Consider the following 22,795-nt stretch of genomic DNA (forward strand, 5'->3'; position numbering starts at 1 on the left):
ATACATCCATGCAAACATTGAGACAGTGCCTCGTTTAACTTTTCACAAAAAGAACATATTTCTAATAAAGACTACCCCTTTTGCCTCAATCTGAAATAAAGGGAACATGTGTAACAAAGCCAAAGTATGTTTCCTGTGGGAAACATGAACTAGAAATAAACCTTTCTAGCTATGAACCACTAGGCTTCTGAGCTTATGTATCTCTACATAGTAATGTAGCAAAAGAAATACTGGATTAAATAGCAGACCCACATTTATTTACTGGGGACTTCTCAGTGCCTTAACTATGCTAGAGTGTGTTAGGAATCTGGATATGGATTAAATTCTCACAGCTTGCTGAATTTGTTTAAGCCTGGGCACATCCATAGATACGTGATTCTGGGGTCAACACTTTGCTAAATGATTGACTATGACATACCAGTCAGTTTTGATCCTATGCACAATAAATTTACCAAAATCCTCTCTTACAAAAGCAAAGAGATTCCTTTTATTACTCTTACTGAAACTTTATAGGTAGCCTACACTGGGTTTGAACTCATGATCTTCCTTTCATTTTGTTCCCAGTGCTGATATTATGGGTATATAACACCTTGCCCAGCTGAATTGAACAGTTTTATTTTCATATTCCTCTTATGATCTATATCTGGGCTTGTCAACTGGAAATAATAGAGAGAAATAACACATAATTATTGCAAAATCTTAACTTATAATCATGTTTCCCAAACAAATTATATGAAAGAATTAATGATCAAGTCTTTGGTTTGGGGGGGGGGGTCTATAGTTTTTCTTTGTTTTATTCAGAGCTTTCCTAGTAGTTGATTTGCAACTGCTGACATTAAGTTAAAATGGATTCAGGTTTCAAGTTATAATATTGGGAATTAAAATGCAGTTTCTGCTTGTCAGGGCTGGAGGTAAAGAGGCAGGGCATGCTAATCATAGAATATAGAACTGCAATCCTTTTGGAAACACATTCTACCTGCATGTACCTTCATTTAAACACATTTTCTTGGTACCTACTAATGTGCTAGATGACAAGGGAATGGGAGATCAATGCCTCCTGCATTCAAGCATCTGTCAGGCTAGGAAGAATATGAATATATGAACATATAATACAATGCAGTAAGTGCTTCTATTAGAATTTGAGATAAATGTTAGGTGTTTGAGGCTACCAGCAGAGCAGGTATATGAGACTTTCAATAGCCTCCAGAGAAAACAACAGAAAACAGGGCCCGGACAAGAAATGACACCAATTGAATATAGCAGTTAACCTACATACCATAGCCTCATGTTTGTTATACATTTTTATTGTTTTTAGGTTCATGCATGCATAATATACATACAGCCAAATTACTCTTTTGAGCTGATTCATTCAGTTATTCTAAGAATTCCATGAATATATTTAGTCATGTAACCACCACCAGCAGCACCAAGGTATAAAAGACCTTATTTAACTTTTCAGCAGCCCTAAAAAGGAACTTCTTTCTAAGTAATTTTTATTGAGATTAAGTGATTACATAAATTTCACAAATTTCACAGTATTGTGGGATAGTGATACTTAGCTAAAGTCACAAACACATTTTAACCTGCATATGGCAAATTGTCATTATCATGGTCTATAATGTTTGTGAATTCTATGAGCTTTGACAATACAACTATTTCTTCCACATCAGGTGATATGTACATTTCTTTCCTTTTGCTTAGTGTAAGCTGTTCCCTCTATCCCTTTCCTTCCCTCCCTCCCATCGCTGCCATTGACTTGCTTAGTTCGTTTTTATCAAAGTCCAGTGAAGCTGGTAGGCCTCTCTGTAGTATATTTTCTCCTGTTTCCCTCTGATTCTGTGCCATCCTCCTAGCATCCCTCAGATGTGCATACACACACACACACACACACACTGCATATATGTAGTCAAGAACATGGCGTACCTTTAGAAATGATACAACAAATTGAGTAGAGGTCCTTTGTTTCTTGAGTCCTGTTTACTTTGTCATATCTCAAAAAGGAACTTTTGATAAAGAAAGCAATGGCCAGAGATGTCTCCTGGATTTGTCCAAAATTGTGTGATTGAGAAAGTCTGAGAGCAAAGTCTGGAGAGGAGACAGCACAATGCTCTTGGAGAGCAGAGGCTGAACAAAGTGAAAGAACTTGCAGTTTGTAGAAAGAAGCAGATGGATGGGTAAATGAGGAATTTAGAGACATCCAATAATCCAAAGATTGAATAGTTTGTTTTTTTAATCATGAATTCTGTTGAGAAGTGTATATTGACCTGTTCTTAAGGATTGAAGAGTACATTCCTGTCGAGATCTTGCAAAATTGAATAGAAAATCCTGTTATCCTCTTGTTCTTTGGTGATTTTATAGTTTAGACTGTAGGGTTTTTTTCCAAGTTGAAATTGTCATTTGGATGCCTGCCTATTGCCAATCCTTTTGTTCATATAAATTATCTTTACTTTGTTATTGTTGTCCTTGTTATTATTAATTATTTTGGTGGTGGCACTGATGAACCATCTCATGTTCTTACACTTGATCAGGATGCACCCTATTGATTGAGCTACATCTCTAACCTTCAATTTTGTATTTATACATTTTCCCCTGTCTACCTCACTGAAGTTCCACAAGAGCAAGGACAGTATTTCTAGTTCCTTGCCCTTTGTTTTACATCTTAGAAGACTGTCCAAGATATACTACATGTCAAAGCCATCTTGGCTTAATAACAGAAGGAGGAGTATGACAGTATCCAACCATGTAGAAAATAAAAGTTGGAACAAATCTTAATGGCCATTTGATACAGTGGTTGGCAAACTTGCTCTTTAGAGGGCCAGATGGTAACTGTTTTCGTCTTTGTGGGCCACATGGTGTGTGTTAAAACCACCACTCTACTCTTCCTTGTGTATGACTCTGTTCAGGAAACTTTATTTACAAATATAGCTGCAGATCAGCTTAGTCCATTGTTCAAAACTTGCCAAATCTGTATCTGTCAGAGTTGGCTAGTTCATTTGAAGCTAACAAGCAATTCCTGTATCAATGGTTTGCAAAGTTGAATGCTTGATTCATATTCTGCATGATAGTCATAGTCTATGATGATTCTCTTTCTCTGGTGGACTGACTGGGTACTGTTAATCTTGTGCAAAGTAAGTTGATAAGCTCCTGTGTTGGTTCTTAAAGTTTTATTTTGGAAATGACTTACCACTTACACTCATTTCCGTGGCAACACATGGCACATGAACCTGCCTGGGTCCAGAGGTCGTAGGTATTATAACCTTAAAGAGAGAGCCTTTTGGTGTGGAGCGCACTAGATATGAGTAAAGGATAATACAATCTACCACATTTCATTTGGACCTGACATAAGATAAAGGGTGCTATGTCTGCTTTCAAATGCTGCTTGTGTATCCCTAAGGAAACTGGTCTAATTTTTGTAAACTTCTGATAGCTAAAGACATTTTAGAGTTATCATCTTGAATCCAATCTACCTATATTCTTCACCTAAGTCACTGTCCATGCCTCGAGATCCTGCAGAATAGGAGGTAATAGGTACACAGACAACTCTTACTGGGAGGAGACATGTCCTAATTCTTACATACAGGAAGTCAGAACCTACCGTTTTCTCCTCTAGGTAACTGCCTTTCTTCATTTCCCAGAGTGTAAATGACCCATCACGAAGACAGGGCTCAACTCCTGAGTGAGATCATAGCCTTTTTGCCCTTTCTGCACAGTTTCACTGGGTGAATTATCATCTTATTTTCATTCCACTCCAATGAGCTGTCAGCGATGGATACTGTAATTCACGGCAATAGAAACACAAACAGATGGGTAATTGACCTGCATGCCTTCATTACACTGGAGTTCAGCATGGCTGTGTGAGCCATAAAGTCCTTTATCTGCCAGTCTGAAATCCCTGGGCTTTCATAAATAAGAAAATCAGGCTTACCTTTTTGAAAAAAAAGGTATAGTCCTTGTTCTATCCACCTTGTGCATTTCAGAAATGGACAGAATTTGACAGGTAGAACTTTGCAAGTACAAGACAACAGCTGGGACTCCCTGAAAACTCAGAGACCTCTACAGGAAACTACATTTAGGTGCAAGGACAAGATAGAATGAACAAAAATATCTATACTCAGCCAATGTAGAGCCTCTTATTCTATCCTCCTCTTTCTTATTTCATTTTTTCCTCCTCTTTCTTTTGGCACTATAGGAGATTATGCATTTAGTAACTAATATGGTAAATCAGAAAAGAGAACAAAAATAATTACCCAAAATACCACTACACCAGGTAATTAGGATACACAATATAGGATAACATAGAGCAAATCTGAGTCACGGTCTTTGCCTTGAACACTGTCCAAGTTATTCAATACTGAACTGTGTTTGCGCAAGCTCCTCACTCTGGTGTGGCGTCCCAAACCACCTTCCATCATAGAGTTTCTCATAATTATTATCTGCACCTTTATTTTCTTGTGTTTTCACAAGAAATCATTGACTTTTCCAAATTCTTATTCGATTTGTTAAACACAGTGTACCAGGAACAATACTACTGGAATGTTTTAATCATCAACCAAAGCCTGCCTCTCTCTCTCTCTCTCTCTCTCTCTCTCTCTCTCTCTCTTAAATTTGTCCTTTGGTTTTGAATCTCCAATCCAATTATCTCCCTTCCCTGTTTTATTAGAGTTTAGAAAAATAGATATTAAATATCTTAAACATCTCTATTGCTACATTGCTTACAACAATTTCCTATGCACTACTTGTTGAAAAGAGGAAGGAGTGAAGAGTTCCTATCAGGAACTTTCAATTGCAACATCACTTGTGTCTAACAGGGAAGCTTCAGGCTTCTCTACCAATTGAGGGTTCTTTGTCAATATTAAATATAACCCAGCCATACATAGCATGGTTAGCTGAGTCACATTCCTGCTTCAGGAAGTAATATCTGCAGTATCATTGGTGGGACACAAAGATGCAATGTGCAGTTTACCTGAAAAGTATTCTGATGCTTGAATGCCCTTAAATATCAACAGCTCAACCATACATGGAGCCCTGTGTGTGTTTCTGCATCTCAGAATCTCTGCCTGTGCTAAACAAGGATCCCTACTGTCGTTACAATCAGAGCAGTTGATGAACTCACAGATCTCTGCTCTATGCCATTCTTCCCTTCTGAGATTTGAACTTACATAAGGCATGCCATCCTGTCTCTTCTAGGGATTTGGACAGGAAACAAATGAAGATGACTTTCAGTCACAAAGGAAGATGATAATTAGGTTGATATCTTCTGCAAAGAGCTAAGTTGCCTGAGCCTCTATATATTTGGCATCCACTTTCTGGACATTTCTTCCTATGCATTCATTACCCTTAAAACTTACATATCAGTTACGAGGACTTACCCAAGATTGCCTCAAGTTTGGCTCTGGTAATGGCTTGTGATCTGATAGGTGATATATGAGAGAAATCTAGCATTGATTGCACATTTAATCATGCCAGGATCTGAGTGTGCTTGGGCTGGTCTAACAAATACTGTAGACGTGCTCACACAGAAGGCAGTTGTTTACAGTTCTAGGGATTGACAAGTCTAAGATCATGGTGCTACCAGGGATGGTATCTGGTGAGGATCAGCTTATAGGCTTGTAGACAGCCAACAGCCACATTCTTGTGTGTGCTTCTGTGGTCTTTCCTTGGAGTGCATTCATGGGGGATGTATGAATGGTGTGGGGCAGCCTTTCTATCTCTTCTTCTATCACTTTTTACAAGCTCATCATGAGAGTGCCTCTTATACCCACATCCGATCCTCAGTCACCTCCTTTAGATCCCTCTAAGTGGCATCCTATTGGAGATTAGAGTTCAACATATGAATTGGCGTAAGACACAAACTTGCAGTTTATAGGAGTCAGATTATGGATTAAGTACTGCTTGTGATTTTTTTCTTTCCTTGTTAGCAATTTAAGTTAGACCCTCTAGTACTTTAGAACTCAGCCTGAATTCCTATATTTGAGTTCGTATTTTGTTATTTTAATTGTGGGTCTTCGTACAGGTCTCCTAACTTTGTAATTGCACCATCCCTAAAGCCTAAATAGGAACTTTCTTCTCCACTGGAATGAGGGAGGGAACTGGTGAGAAGCCTCCACTGGGCTGTAGTGGACCTACAGGCCTCTTTCTCCCAAATCTGCTCTTTCATGGTGGTGAAAAGGTGTGAAACAAGAAGTTAAATCAGTAATTAAGCCTAACAAAGAAAACAGGAAAACAAACTTGAACTGGGCTGTCTGGGAAGGTCTGAATTTGAGGACAAGGAAGCCACCCAGAATTCCACCATGACGCAGGCACAGAGATCGGGGAAAGCAGACTTTAAGGAAAGCAATGAACTGGGGACAGTGTCTAGAGAGACTATGTAGAGAAAACGAAGGCAACAAAAAAGAGCACACCGCAGTGTGTGATGGGAAAGGGAGAAATAAGATCTAAACACCCAAAAACTTTATAAAAGACAAAGAAAAATGTCTTAGATGTGTATACTAGGCGAGGTGGGAGTAATGACTGAGGTAATAGAGCAAGCATGAGTGTTCCCACCTTCAGGTGGAAGAATAAGAAATCCCTCTGTAAAGCCTAACAAGATAAGAAAAACAAAAGTTAACAATGTTAGCAGGAAATTATTCCATATGTTCGGTGTGGGTGAGATGGTATGAAAAATAACTCATAACCATTGCAAGGCAAAATTTACATGCTTGGTGATAGAGGTGTTCTTTTATCTATTGTGTGTGTGTGTGTGTGTGTGTGTGTGTGTGTGTCTTTGGGAACTATGGGTACAGAATATTCTACCCCAGCCGGCAGCCATATATCTTTCAAACACTGGTTCCACAGGCCAAATCCCCCTCCAAATTATTTATGACTCCCATTGAAGCCGGCAGGATTCAGGCGCCAATCTTGGAGGTCAGCAATGGGCCTCTTTGTTGGACACAGGTCACTGGGAGATGACTCTGGCTGTGACTGCTGTGTGAACCTCCGCTGCCGTAGAAATGGTTATGTAACTTTAAACAGTAATGACAGTTTGCAGAAAAGCGTTTTTTAATTGCTATGTCTTCATTATTCTCTTTTGAAATTGCCCAGGAGATTCTGCCTCAGAGACAGCTCTGCAAGTTTTGCGTTTCCATTTTTAAACAGCAGCCAGTTTTGTGTTCCAGCTTCTCGCAGAACCCCCCGCCCCACCACCCGCAACCCCAAAAGTCATCTGTTTGCAGTTGCATTAAAAAGGATAGGTAATCCTGCCTTTTGTATCCTTGCCAAACAGAGAAAAGATTTGATGCAATTTTCTAAAAATGTTCTCCCCAAATTCCTTTTGGGCTTGAGACCAAGAATAGAATATTTTATCCCCTCCAAAAGGGAAAAGGAAAATGATGAGCAAGCTAGAAAAGTAGAACTGAGCATGTAGTCTAAGCAACAGAAACGTAACCCCAATCCATAGATCCAGTTGCCTATAGGGGATTGGAATCAGCTAAAAATAGATTTTGCTTTGGAAGAGAAAATAGCCATATGGATAAAGTGACTCTGTAATACATACCCTGAAAGAATTGTGGAGTGAGTTTAGAAGGGTCTTTACAACTGGATTTGTTTTTGTCCAAGAGTTTAGTTTCTATATCATATCTCTGTACAAAAGCTCTTCCAAGAGATCACTCAGTTTCATGTGGCCCCCTGGGTCATTAACGTGAAACTCACTAGTGTTGTAGCAGACCTCTGAATAGCTGAATCTCTCTGTGAGAATACCATGTAGAATGTGTATGTGTATATATATGTAGGTATGTAGTTATACATATATACACACATATGTATGTATGTATGTATATAAACCCTTCTTCTACAAAAGCTCTCCAAATAACTGTAAGACTGTTCTGAATTTTTTTCATTAAATACCTTCAGCTATTGTTCCTTTATTAAACTGGAACATTTCTATTGAAACTTCATAAATTTTATAAGATGTGAGAATAACACTGCCATCATTATCATCATCACCAGTGACATCTTTCTTATAAGCAACATCAGTGAGTTCATCATTTCACAAATAAGAATTGATAATTTTGTTATTCATTGCTTTGTGCCAAGGACCATTCAACATGTGGAGAACTCTGTGAATGTGTGTATGTGTGTGAACTGCATATGTGTGTATGTGTATGTGTGTGTGTATGCTGGTTCTAGGGCTTGATTCAGGGCCTGTGTGTTCCTGAGCTGTTATGCTCAAGGCTAGCACAGTACCACTTGATCCATAGCCTCACTTCTGGCTTTTTGCTGGTTAATTGGAGATAAGTCTCACTAACTTTTCTGTCCAGGCTGCCTTTGAACTGTAATTCTCAGATCTCAGCCTCCTGAGTAGCTAGGATTACAGGCCCATGAGCCACCTGGGAGAACTTTTATCTAGCCCTCTATATAGACCTTTAGTATAGGTACTAAAAACATCTCCATTTGAACAGAAGAGAAAAGGGAGTTCTAAAGAAAGGCTGAACAATTTGCATGAGATCTCTCTCACACACAGAGACAAACACACATGCATGTATAAACCCAAACATAATAATGAAGCCCAGTGATGTTGAGTCTTATATGACAAGGTTTCACTATTATAGATGGACATAGTATTATATGTCTTCTGTGTATGTGTTGAGTGAATTATGTATGTTTTTGTTTGTATGTAATTTGAGGGTAAAAGACAAAAATATCAAGCCTATTCAGCAAATCTATGATGAGGTAGGATTAATGTATATTATACTGCTAAAACATAACTGCTAACAAATAACAACTCAGATCTTGGATAATAAGTAGTGAAACCTTTACTACTATTGGACTCTGGAGGCTACTCCAAATGTGGTGGACAGAATTGTCCTTCTCTCTGGGTACCATAGGCAATAAAGAGCCTGCTCTGCTGACATTTCCAGGTAACAAGGTACTGACCATACCCAGAAAAATCCTTGTCCATCATTGTTTTTCAGCAGTAAAACTGATTATTCAAATATAAAGAACAGGTCATAAAGTAGGACCAAGAATGTCCATCTTATAACCCATGGACTAATCACTTCTCCTTAGTGCTCCTCAAGCTCTTCATTTTTAGAGCAAAGGAGTGAAAACTAATTATCTCTGATGCTTTTCTTCACTGCTATTTTAGTTTTTATGATACCTGCTCTCTTTAAATTGTATTTCTCTAATTATATCATTCTTTTCCTCAGAAACTACCAGCAATATGTACCAGGATTCATAAGCGATAACTCACAATCCATAGTGCATAACAAGAACTTCCACAGTACTGCACTTTACCCATCCATGTTTGTTTTGTTCACATGAAACTCACAGACATGTTTATTCCATTTTCCCCTTTCTGTTCTGTATAGAGTGTCTTTTCGGATCTTTTAACATAATCATCTCTTAACTTGCCTTTCAACTAACTCCAATCTTTGTTATGTAGAAAAGGTTCTCTGCTACCCAAGTCTGGTTATTTTTAGTTTGCTCCTCTCCAGTTGCTTCCTGTGGTGATCTTGGCTACAGGCTATAGACTTGTGTTCCCATGCTGTGTGTCCACATATACCTTTGCTCATTGTATTGTAAATTTCTTTAGGGTAAAAGACTGTTTCTTTTTACAATCGCTATAGACCTAGTGCCTAGCTTAGGACTTGTTCTTCATGAATAGGTTACATAAATAGTTTCAGAAAGGGAAAGAAAATGAGTGAAAGAAGTTAAGGAAAAGTCAACAATTGTGTCATACTTTCAATAAAGGTTTTCTTTTTTTTTTTGCAAGCGTACGTCCAGTTTTCCATCCCCTCTTTAATTTTTTTAATTTTTTATTGTAAAGATACTATACAGATGGTTACAGTTATATGAGCAAGGCAATGAGTACACTTCCTTCAATAAGGGTTTTCTTCACAAATGGAAAAGGTATACATTGTATCTGCTCTAATCTTGATACTAATATAGCAGAATTGAATAGATATTTCAGAGATGGTCAAGGTCATGACTTGAGAGGTCTAAGCAGAATCAATGCAACTATAGACCTTGCTGATATGCTATCTGCACCCTGGTAGGCCTCCAAACACTTTGATTCCAGTACACAAGGAGAAATGTAGCGCTTCAAATTCCTATGTATCACCTTTTGAAGCTGTTAATGAAACACCTTTTGTAACCTTTCTGCTTTCCCTTCTTGCTGTTCCCAAACAGGTCTTCAGATCATCTTCCCTCAGTATCTGCAAGAGAAGTTTGTCCAGTCAGCCTTGAGCTACATCATGTGCAATGGTGAGGGGGAGTATGTGTGCCAGAACAGCCAGTGCCGGTGCCAGTGTGCCGAGGAATTCCCACAGTGCAACTGTCCCATCACCGACATCCAGATCATGGAGTTCACCCTGGCCAACATGGCCAAGGCTTGGGCAGAGGCATATAAGGACCTGGAGAATTCAGGTAGAGAACCTAAAAGTGGTATGGTGGGAATGACCCCGAGTTGAATTTCGAAAAGAGAACTTCATCTAAATGGAATCAATGACTGTTGTAAGTAGAAATTCAGTGACCCTTACTGTGTCTCATGGGATGGTCTAGTGCTGTCGCAGAATAACCTTTCAGTTAGTCTCCATGGAAGGAAATAACATATAGCATAATCCAGTTTGTGATCATATGATATAGTGACATTATTTTACTCAAAGGACACAGTAAGGCAACATAAGAAGACTCTAGAGAGACAGATATGGTTATATTTAATCTTGTGTGTGTGTGTGTGTGTGTGTGTAAATAACATGCCTGTGTGTAAATGTGGATGTGTAGATGTATGTTTATATACATATGTATGTGTATATGCATGTGTATATGTAGATATGTAGATGCTTGAATATATGCATATGTAACTATCCTTATACATAGTTACAATGACAGCTCTTCGACGAACTCATGGGCTGTCAAAGCTGCAAATCACTTTTCTGCTAATTTAGCTTTTCCAGCCTTTTACACTTCAGGATAGTGAGTTATAAGAGAGTCAAGTCAGTTACCCAAGGTCACGATGTAGGAAAGTTCTAAAGTTAAATCTTTTTAAGTTTTGTCTGAAACCCAGGCATTAATTAGATAACCAGGTAAGCGATTATGTCATCTCAACTATTCATGTGTAAAAGTGGAAGCAAATAAGGTAGAGTTTAGGTAGATGTGACCAGGGGATGCCAGAAAAGGCCATGTTGATGAAGAGCAAAAGTCTGAGGATTTGACTGTGATGCAGAGAGCAGACTATAAACAGATTCATGGGAGGGACAAAACACCTAGGAGAGAGCTACTGCACAAAGTTGACTGAGAGCTAGTCCAGTTAGTAAAACAGGAGGGGTAGAGAAAGGCACCCTGGTCCATAAAGTTCACGATTAGCATGACTATTTGAGCTGAAGAGAACTGGAACTGAGTCCCAGTCCAAGAAACTTGTCTAGTTGTGGACATTAATTACATAAGTTTACAGTTTAGACCGCATAACCTTGTGAATCCTTGAGACACTCCCCACCCCCAGCCCAAGAAAAACTGTCAACTAGGTAGTTCACATGTAACTATCTACTAAACAAATGGGTCTATATGCAGAGCATTACTATTTTTCTTAAAAATAACTTCATATCCCTTAAATCTGTCAAAAATGCATTAAAGCAGGAAGTGATATCTGTGTATTACATGCAAGGAGGACACAAGACTTTAGAATATTCCCCAAGGTTACAGAGTTTGTAAATGACAGCATTGGTAATGCAGCTCCTTATTCCAAATCCAGTGTTCACAGATGCTTTTGCAACATATTAATTCCACTTCACCCCTTAGGCCTTCATTCCCTCATCTGATAAATGAGAAAACATGTTTATGCTTTTAATATTTGAATTTACTTAAGTCTTTAGCCAAAAAAGAAAAAATAAAACCTTTGATCAAACAAAATCTTACCTTGGAGCTACTGTATATTACCCACAGATAAAAGCAGAGCATCATGGAGTGCCATTTTAAAATAATGAGATTCCATGAACTCTAAGCCCCCATCTTGCTATGGGGAGTCAGCGATTTCACCCTTGTAAGGTCATACAACTGGCGTGAGTTGCAGATGCTTCATGAATGGCACCCATTAATCTATTGAAAACCTGGGAATTAAAAAAAAAAGAAAAAAAAGGTTCACAATGGAGATATATCATGACGATTATTTGGCCACCAACAAAAAAATATGTATTGGAGAAAATGTTTCTGCAAAGCAATTTTACTGACTACTGAAAGTGCAGAGGAAAAGAGAGGCTGTATGGGCAGGTGTTTGGGAACTTCAGCAACACTGCTAGTTCTCAAAGAAGAGAAGTCATTTGGAGTGGGTAGATACTGCAACAGAGAGCCCTCATCCTACAGAACAAGGCAATGATGCTCTGTGTGTGTGTGTGTGTGTGTGTGTGTTACGTTTTCTCTCCATAAGGCATACATTCTCTCTATAGGTCCTGAGCTTACCTATGTGAAATAGTTTTACCCATTGAGACAAATGTGTCTACACCAACACGCTTCATTTGCTGATACTTATGTACTTCATCTGTTGGGGTTTTGTTTTGTTTGTATGTGTGATTTTCAGCCTGTACCTTTAACACTTCAGCCCTAGAAAATTTGGAGGGAAAAATTATAGGCACAAAATAAAAAGCATGGATTCCTTGGTGGCTCCAGGGTGCTGGTAACCAAAGAGCACCTGTTTTCTACTTTTTATTTGGGATATCTTTTTGAGGGGGGCGGAGAGTGGAGGGGGAGGTATGGGTCATGGGTCTTGAACTCTGGGCCTGGATGCTGTCCCTGAGCTCTTCAGCACAAGGCAAGCGCTCTACCACTGGAGCCACGGCACCACTTGCTACATTTACTTTTAGTCAAAAAAGGTTAAAGTATTAACTTTTCAAAATAGATTCACATTTGGCTTCATGGGAGAGCTGTTATCCCCCTTGAGGTCAACAGGCTCCTCTCCCAGAAGAGCTCTATGTGTCTTTGATGGGAGGAGAATCTAGCTGGCAAAGACAGTCTAGTCACCAGAGCTAGGCTTCTGCCTCCAGGCGGCTCACAGAAGAAGCCAGTGAGTGCAGAGTTCTGCATTCCCTTCTGGGGTTAGTCAGCTTTCTGTTAATGTTAAGAGATACTTGAGATAATCAGCTTAAAAAGAGGTAGATTTGGGTCATACTTTCCAAGTTTGCTGTCCATCCTTGCATGGCTATACTGAGGCCCACAGCACATCATGGTAGGAAGGTTAGGCCTAAAGAGGCCTACTCTCCTCATGTTGACCAGGAAGAAAGAAAGAAGAGAAAGAGGAAAAAATAAGGGAAAAAAGAAAGTGAAAAAGGACAAACAAGCAAAAGGTCAGGAGCCCCATACCCCCTTCAAGAACATGTTCCCAGTCATCTGACTTCCTTCCACTTGGTCTTGTCTACCAAAGATTCCATCACATCCCAAGAGTACCAAGTAGAAGACCAAACTTTTCACTCATTAGTCTTTCAGATATTACATTGACCTGCAATTCATAGCTACCACTCATTATTTCTATGTAACAGGGATTATTTAGGAAAATGGAGCCCTAAAGGTTCACTCTGTCAACCTTTTGGTTTGAAACCATACCCATGTCATAGATGGGGGCATACTGAGGTGCTAGAAGAATATAAGCCCCACTTGTATTCAGTAATCTAAGTTTTATGTGAACTCTTGGATATCTGACCTACTATCAAAAGGCTCCAGAGGATTTCTAGGAGTAAAAAGATCTGTTTTCAGCACCATTCATTTACTTTTCTTTCAATGCACTGAGTCTCAGGGTAGCTCTTTGTGTGTTGAAAGTATAAATACAAAGGAAACCATACAAGTTGGAGATAGACCACAGTCTTACTTTGACCTGAGACAAGTTCGCCCACTTCTCTGTACTCTAAGTGTACACGGAAAGCACCTATTTCATAGATTTTCTGCAAAAATCAATTATACACATTGAGTGCTTGGAGTTGTACCTTGGTGCCTACTGAGAGCTATGTAAGCATATGTTAAATAAAATGAATGTATAATACATCTGAAAATTCCTTGTAGGTTTTATGAGGCAAAATTAGTATACTGAATGCTAAATGCATATATCTATATCTATATATATATGTATATATATATATATATATATATATATATATATGTATCCATTTGTTGGCTTCTACCAGCAAAATAAACAGTGCTTTAGCTTTTCAATTTTCCTAATAGTTGGAGAATGGTGTCAGGAAATGCCAGAGTAGAAAACAGCAGTTTTGATTTTAGAACTATCTATTGTGGCCATGGTTTACAGAAAACCATGTTCCCACTCCAGACTTCAGTGTTCCTGTTCTTTATGCAGAATAAAATAGCTGAACCAAGCAATTCTTATGTCTGTGTCAAACTGTAGCCCACAATTATTCTCTGGAACTCAAATGTTAAAAATGAGAGAAAGCTTGGTCCCCATAGCTCATGCCTGTCATACCAGCTAGCTACTCAGGAAGTTAAGATTTGAAGATTTCTTTCCCAGCCTGGGAAAGAAAGTCTGTGTGGCTCTTATCTCCACTAGCAACCAAGATGTTGGATGTGGAGCTGTAGTTCAAGTGGCAAGACATTAGCCTTGAGCACAAAATCTCAAGGACAGCACCCAAGCCCTGAGTTCAAGCCTCAAAACTGGCACCAAAATAAATAATAATAATAATAAGAGGAAGAAAACTTCACCAAGCAGATCCAAGAGTTTGTCATCATTTTGTAAGCTGGAATTTCCCAAAATGCAATATGATGTTAGATGGTCCTCACATAGAATTTCAAGTAACACTTGGGTGACTGAAGGGGAGAGGGGTTCCATCTATTTTAGTTCTTTGTCAAGCCTCCAGATTGCATCAAAGAGGAAGTTTCAGGTGGGTGCTAATAAGCCTGTAACACCTTTCTAACATGTACTAATTTCCTGTATTTCAAAGTGAAATAAGGCACTTAGCAGGCAACAGTATCTGACTAGAACATATTAATATTGCTTTCTTCTGATTTGTTTTCCAAACTAACTTTTTTGCTGAAGCACATAGCCATGATTTCCTACTTAGAATTGCACAAAAACCCTTTCAATTTTAACTCAAAAGTAAGATGTGATTCAAAGGTGAGGCTAAACATTGGAAGGGGCTTTGGATGGAGGGACAATGCTTAGCAATCTTTTGCTTGGTCTCCAGATGAATTTAAATCATTTATGAAGCGCCTACCCAGCAACCACTTTCTGACCATCGGGAGCATCCACCAGCACTGGGGCAATGACTGGGACCTGCAGAATCGCTACAAGCTCCTACAGAGTGCCACTGAGGCACAGAGGCAGAAGATCCAACGCACTGCCCGCAAGCTCTTTGGCCTCAGCGTGCGCTGCCGTCACAATCCCAACCACCAGCTTCCTAGAGAAAGGTGCGTATTGCCACTGACCCATTTCTGCAGGTGCTACCTGACACCCGGTGTCCATTAGTGTATACTTCTTTACTGCAATTGTAAGCAAGCCTTTCCTGGTCCAAAGCAACAATGCTCTGGACTGTCTTAGGCTTCTCATTTATGCCTTATATCATTTGCATATTTCCACCCACCTTCCCAGATAGGCAGTTGACACTGTATCTGCAAGTTCTGCATTTATCTAACATCAACTTTAAAGTATCTGAAAACTTCTCCAGTATATGAACATTCAGATATTTATCATGTTGTTATTCCCTAAATAATACTGTACAACAACAGTTTGCATGAGATACTCACTATACTAAAATTTACAAGGGACCTAGAGATGTTTGGAATTATGCAGGAAGATGTACATAGGTTATCTGTGAATACCTCTTCACTCTTATGAGATGGACTTAATATCTTTGGATTCTGATGTGAATGGGCTGAGCTGGAACCAATTTCTCAGTGATACCAAATAAGGCTGTACTATGAACTTTTTTTTTTTGTCGGTCATGGGGCCTGAACTCTGGGCCTGAGCACTGTCCCTCAGCTCTTCAGCTAGCACTCTACCACTTGAATCACTGCACTACTTCCATGTACCATGAAATTTTGATCTCTCTGTTCTTTCTGGCCCATGTGATTGAGAAAGACAACTAACACTAGCCCCACATTGCATTTTCTGTGTTTTAAATGATCTGCTCTAGTTTAAAATGTCATGGTCCAGTCAGTTTTTAAATCCCCCTATTCGTTGTAAAGAAAAATTGGATCTACTTGTTCATCAACCACCTTATTTGGTGTAAGCCTTTAAATCAAGGCCCAGATTGGAGTAAAACAAATAAGGAACCTATAGTGAAACATTTTAAGGACCCACTCATTTGTCAGGTAAGTGTTGCAGAGTCCTCTTTCCAGAGGCAGTGCCTCCTTTAGTGCCTAGTTGCTTTGTTGGTCCTCCCTAGTTGCTCCTCTTTGGATGTACTAGATATTCTGATGAAGAATACAAGGATAAGTTAGAGAATCCTGGGACACACCTTCTCAGAGTTATGGTTTTCTTCCTCTCAGGAATACACAGTGAAAGAACCACGATTCTTTTTTTTTTATTTTTTATTTGTGAACATACTGTACAGAGGGGTTACAATTACATGGGCAGGATAATGCGTACATTTCTTACCAAGCATTGCAGCCTCCTCCTTCAATCCCAACCCTTCTCCTCTCCCCCCTTCCCCCCCCTGGACCGACGTTGTAAAGCTCGTTTTGGACATGACAACTTATACTTCTCGTTGTTGCATCAGGTCTACCTGTATCCTTAAACAACTGTTTTTTCCCCCTCTCCTCCACAAGTTATACTGACATCAAATATAGTGAAAGCAGGGGTTATACTGTGGGGGAGGGACATACAAAGCAACAAAGAGATAGTCTTATAAATACGTTAGAAACACATGCATGAAAGAAAAAACATTAAAATACATGTCTAAGGGTTCATTTTCCTGACATCACATTATCTGACCTTTTCCGCTTGACTCATACATATACTAGATATTGCAAATAAGGGAAACCATGGGACCTATGTTTCTTTGGACCTGGCTTACTTCACTTAATATAATTTTTTCCAAGTTTTTCCATTTCCTAACAAATGGGGCAATGTCATTCTTTCTGATGGAGGCATAGAATTCCATTGTGTATATATATCACATTTTCTTGATCCATTCATCTACTGAGGGGCATCTGGGTTGGTTCCATATCTTAGCTATGGTAAATAATGCTGCAATGAACATAGTTGTGCTGGTAGCTTTAGTGTGGTCTTGTTTGTAAGCATTTGGGTAAATGCCCAAAAGTGGGATTGCTGGGTCATAGGGGAGCTTTATGTGAAGTCTTTTGAGGAACCTCCATACTGCTTTCCAAAGTGGTTGAACAAGTTTACATTCCCACCAACAATGAAGTAAGGTTCCTTTCTGTCCACATCCCCTCCAGCATCTGTTGTTGTTAGAGTTCTTGATTTTTGCCGAAGAACCACGATTCTAAGTGAAGTTATTCATACTCCATTTTCTCAGAGTATTTCAGTAGTGATATCTCTATCACAAGAAAGCAAGAAGACAGGTTTGGGGCTCCTTATCCTGTGTTAGCTGGAGAAGCTCTGCTTTCATTTGCCTCAAGTTGGGAGGAAGCTTGCCTTCAATATCAAGCAAAGAAAGGAAGGTCATCCTTTAAGAGAATGAGCCAAGTCAAGCTCAGCTTTAGCAGGTTGTGCATCAGCAGCATGTGTGTGTGTGTGTGTGTGTGTGTGTGTGTGTGTGTGTGTATTCATTTGTGGAATCCAAGAAACTGAACCTCAGAGAAGTCACATATTTGACAGGCCTAAATCAAGGATGCTCAAAGAGGAGCGACTACTCCAGGAGAGATAACTGGAAATTTCTGAAGACATTTTTGACATCCACAATAGGAGCAAGGGTGCCCCTGTGCAGGGAGATTTCTAAGTGAAATAATTACCTGGTTCCCAAAGGTACTAGTGCTGCAGTTCAGTAAAAGGGATACAAAATGAGAAGACTAAATGCCACCTAAACCATAAATCTAAACCAAATCCTTAACCATCCTGCTCAAATGGAACTCAAGACTTAAAAGTCTCTTAGTGGCCCCTCCAGGTTCAACACCCCAACTATGTACTTTCTCTTCTCATTGTTCTATATTTCAGTTTACTACTGTCTTCTTCAGGAAGTCTTTCTTGACTGCAACAGCCAATCAAAGGCTCCTTATTCTAGGTCCTATTTATCTAAAGCCACTTTTCACCATTAGCATGTTCCAGATTATGAAACTGTCTCCTTATGGCCTGGTATTTGCTCATCTCTGTTTTCCCTCCTTCCTCCAACGCCAAGCCCCACTGCATAACTGTTTTGTGAGAATCATGTCATATATCACATAGAATTTCTGGGAATAAATTACTTGTGGCAATGAGTCAAGGACTAGGAAAGACATCCTGTTATAATGGATCTTCCTTGTCTTAGGCAGCAGATGCCAAAACTGACACCATGGGTGAGTTTCTGTCGTAGATTGACGTTGAGCCATCAGATGTCTGCCCCTTGACCAGCATCAGGTCCTTGACCAGCATCAGGTCCTGTGAGATAGACAGACATAAACACAGTGATGTGTTTTACAACAGGACTGGGAAGGATTCTCTCAGTTGTACCTATGTCTATCAGTTTGCAAGGACTTCCAAACAGTGAAAATCTATCTTCTTATAATTCTAGCAGTCAGATGACTCCAAAACTCAAGCTGTCACACAGTTGATTTCTTCCAACCTCTTGGGCTTGTAGGTGGGCCATCTTTTCCATGTGTTCTTCCATCCTCTTCCCTCCAAATGCATCTGTGTCCTTGTCTCTTCTTAAAAGCTTGCCGGTCATCACGTATCATGGCTCACCCTTAATGAGCTCATTTTAATTTAATTACTACCTTGAAGACTCTATCTCCAATACGGTCACATTCTTGAGGCACTGAAAACTTAGGGCTTCAGCACACATTTTCTAGGGATCGTTGGAAAATTCTGCCCACAACACCTGATAGGGTGGCTTTTGCTGGGATCTTTAGTCAAAGAGACTGTATCCCAAAGGCCTGCATACTGAGTCCTTGGTCAAATCAAGCCCTTGGATGCAAATGTTGATGAGGAGGGCAACATTTAGCTGATTTCAAACAGATACCACTGTCAGTTTTATTGATGGTTGCCTTGGAGAACAGAGTACAAGGTCCAAGTTCAAAGACATTCAACCAGGGACATTTATTAAATGTGAGAAGAACTTTCAAAACACAGAGCAAAACTGGGCCTCCCAGGTATGGAGATAAGAATTGGGAACTTCTTAGTAGGAAGATTAGCTAGATAGCCCCTAGAAGTAACGAACTAAATGTAGTGATGGAAGACTACAGGATGGGATTAGGGAGCCATGCCTTACTAATAGTGAGGGGTACGAGATTGGACAAGTAGCTGTTCTATTCTGAGCATAGCTCACCACAACTGTGAATAAGTCTCTGCTCTTCCATTGCAAATTATAAGCTTAGAGTGGCTAGAAATACCTTTTAACCACTGGAACCTTCCAAGAAAGAACTCTCAGTGTTAAGCGTCTCCCATTGCCCTCTTCCCCTCCCCCCCCCACCCTTCCCACCCCCTCCCTGGCCTTCTAAGGGAACAAAGTTTGCCATTATCCTAACATTTCTCCTGCAACTCACCTGGAACAGATGTGACTGGTATCCACCACGGCAAAGACACTCAATTATCTTCACTTAAGGAATATTGAATGCCGGCACAGGACATGAGAACACGCAGAAAGTAGGGGCTCAGAAGCCTTCCCAGGATAGTTGAACTTCCTTGACCTGGCTGTGGGCTGCTGCCTCACATCTGAATCAGAGGCATTAATGAGCATTTCTCACACCAGCAGGATACCTCTCTGCTATGCAGCGGTGTCAGACAGAGGTGCTAAGACTTGGAGCCTCGGACTGCCTCTAGCTGTACAAGTTTGTATTTGCAGATGAACTGATTGCTCAGTTTCAATTTGTCTGCCTGTTGAACTCTGTAGGAGATGAGTGCCCTGAGCAGGTGCCATTCAGATTTTGTTTCCTTGTCACAGAGGGGTGGCATTGAGACAGGATGGGAGAAGGCTAGAGCATAGGGCGTCTGTTGCACACAGATGGGTTGAAATCCTGCCTCTGTCCTGTCACTCATCAGCCACAAGGCTTTCTGTAAGTACTTGGACTTATTGGCAAAGCTGGATAATGACACTTGCCTTCAAGCTAAGGATTAGGATTAAGATTTTAAAATTTGAAGAGCCTAGTAAAGGACCTGATTTAATTCAGAGGAATTGAGAGTAAGAGTCCACGCGTGTACACGCCAGAGAGAGAGATACATTCTAAAGGTCTAGAATCTTGCATGAATTCAATAACTTCCTTCTCAGTACTGTCTTCTGAACTAAGTGCTCTTATTCTAAGGACCAGAATGGTTGGTAATGGGTTTAAGCTCGGTGAATATTAATCAGGTTGTCATTAATTCAAAGAAATATTTTCCTGTAAGATTTGGTGAGAGATCATCTATACATATTTAGAGCTGGACCTCAGTCAAGGCTTGCTGGAAATTTAATGTTGAACTGCAAGGCAAAAGGAATATTTGGGTCATCCATTGAGGCAAAATAATTTACCCTGAACCTTAGTGACTCAAAACACTTATCTGATGATCTCACGTGATTCAGTAGGTTGGCATAATGCAGCTGGGGTCTCTCACATTGACTTTGACTGGTGTCATGGGTGGTTTGTCTGCAAGACCTCCGGAGTGGCTCATTCCCAACGCTGGCAGTTGATGCTGCCTGTCAGCTGGGAGCTCAGCTGGAGCTGTCAGTCAGAGTGATTGCACATACCTCTCTTTGTGACCTGGGCTACTTGCAGCATGGCAGCTGAGCTTAGAAAGCTAGGGGCGGGGGAGTGGGTACCCTTGGAAGAAAGGAAGCTGCAAGATAGCATTGGAAGGGAGAAAGCATAACGTTCATTATACACTATCAACCCAAGGCCTAACCCAGATTCCAAAGGGGTAAGCATGGGAGGGAGAAATCATTGTGGTGGCCGAGGAATCTTTACTTCCTTTTAGATCAGGTACTACAGACGAAACTGAGTAGAATGAGAGACAGACTATCATAGACACAGGGCAAATAAGATGAATAAAACTATCTAAAGCAATAGTAATAACAATAACTCTAAAGTCATAACCACAACTGTTACAGGAAATACAACTATGTGGACTTTTCTCTAGTTCTCAATCTTCTGTGTATCTAGGACTACTGACATGAGTTACCAGCACTTGGTAAATAGTTAATACTTCTAGATATTTACCATTCACCAGCCACTGTCTTCTCCAAGCATCTTCTTCTTGTCTAATCATTGTAAGGATCTTAATTCAGCCAACTACATAAATGGGGAAATTAGGGAACAGCAATGATCATTGTCCAGTTGAAGATTATACAACTGGTAGGTAGCAGGATTCAAACCTTGGTATGATATTTTCTTATAATCACTAGGCTATTCTACCAATCCCTGGATCAAGCTGGTCTGAGCTATTTAGGTGACATACCAACACTGAAAACAACCACCACCACAACAACACATATTGATGGTAGAAATCACCTCTAACTGCAAGAAAGGGTGGGGGGAAGGAAGCAAGGAAAGCTGAAGAAAGGAGAGTGGGAACAGTGAAGACAGGAAGGAAGGAAGGTAGGAAGCGCATGATGTACAAAGTTATCCCAGGAAATGTTGAGTTCAAGCGGCCTCTGTGCATTACTAGCTACACTTGCTGGTCTTCACTTTGGTATCACAGTCCCTTTGCCAGTCACCAGGAGCCCTTAGGAAGCATAAGCTATGAGCCTTTATCCTCCAAGCACTGCCTTACCTTAAGTGAGGCTGTAAAGAACTGAGGATTCAAGGGTCCTTAATTCATGTCATGCACCTCTTTCAGGTATGGGGTTCCAACTGAATAGCTAACAATTCTACCTCACTCTAAACTAGAACAGCAAATTTACTATTGTCTTTATAGAGGATCTGAATTAAAACTCATTTGGGAAAATGAGGTGCCTTTTTTTTCTAAAACAATATAAAAACAACGGGGCTTAATTATCGCCGAGGTCCTTCCCAACTCCAAGAGGAATAATATCCATGAAGGAGAGAGTATTAGCTCCATTCAGAAATATTGGTAGAAGGTCAGTAATTGAATAGTTGAGTAGCACTGCTTTGCGTTGGCGCTAATTAGTCAATTTTAATGAGTATCCTATAGTTCAAACTGAGATCTCCCTTTGCTTGAATTTACGATGGCCTCTTAACTAAGGTGTCCCAGAATATACTCTGATCATTTTCCATTTTATGTTCCACGGGGCTGTCAGAGTGATTACTTAAGAAACAAATTCAATATTTTGTTCCACCCCTGCTTATAACCTTCTGGTGATGATTCATTGCATGGGGAAGGACAGAGCAGGATTTCAAAGTGACCCAGAGATTTTTCAGACGTTAGACCCTGCCCACTCCTTGTACTACTTTTTACCCCTTTGCTTGGCTCTCATTTACAGCTGCATTGATTTTCCTCCAGGTTGCCATATGTACCCTGGCCCAACCCCTGTATTTTTCAGTTGTGTCACAACTAGAATGCACCTGCCTTTCCCCTTCAAAGCAGTAAGTGCCACCTGTCTAGACCTTGAATCATTCCTTTCTCAGGAGCATGTTCTCTGGATCTAAAAGCTGTCTTTGAGAATATGTGTACTAGTATTCTAACCATGTGAACCACACATCCCAGTTGGCCATTATATTTTTATTTATCTATTTACTATTATGGTTCTCTCCCATGAAACTGTCTGCTCCTGGAGTGCAGTTTTTCCCAACTTCTAATGAC

General features: G+C 40.0%; 1 protein-coding gene across 1 annotated transcript in view; it reads left to right on the forward strand.

The window, feature by feature from the left end:
• The window catches only part of Brinp1 (bone morphogenetic protein/retinoic acid inducible neural-specific 1), a 177,232-nt gene that overhangs the window by 134,584 nt on the left and 19,853 nt on the right, over window positions 1-22,795 (forward strand). The window contains exons 6-7 of the mRNA XM_013030133.1: window positions 10,165-10,401; window positions 15,153-15,375. Of these exons, the coding sequence (XP_012885587.1) occupies window positions 10,165-10,401; window positions 15,153-15,375 (460 nt within the window). The remainder of the gene's footprint in view (window positions 1-10,164; window positions 10,402-15,152; window positions 15,376-22,795) is intronic.

Source organism: Dipodomys ordii, unplaced genomic scaffold (genome assembly GCF_000151885.1).
Source record: "Dipodomys ordii isolate 6190 unplaced genomic scaffold, Dord_2.0 Scaffold127, whole genome shotgun sequence".
NCBI lineage: Eukaryota > Metazoa > Chordata > Mammalia > Rodentia > Heteromyidae > Dipodomys > Dipodomys ordii.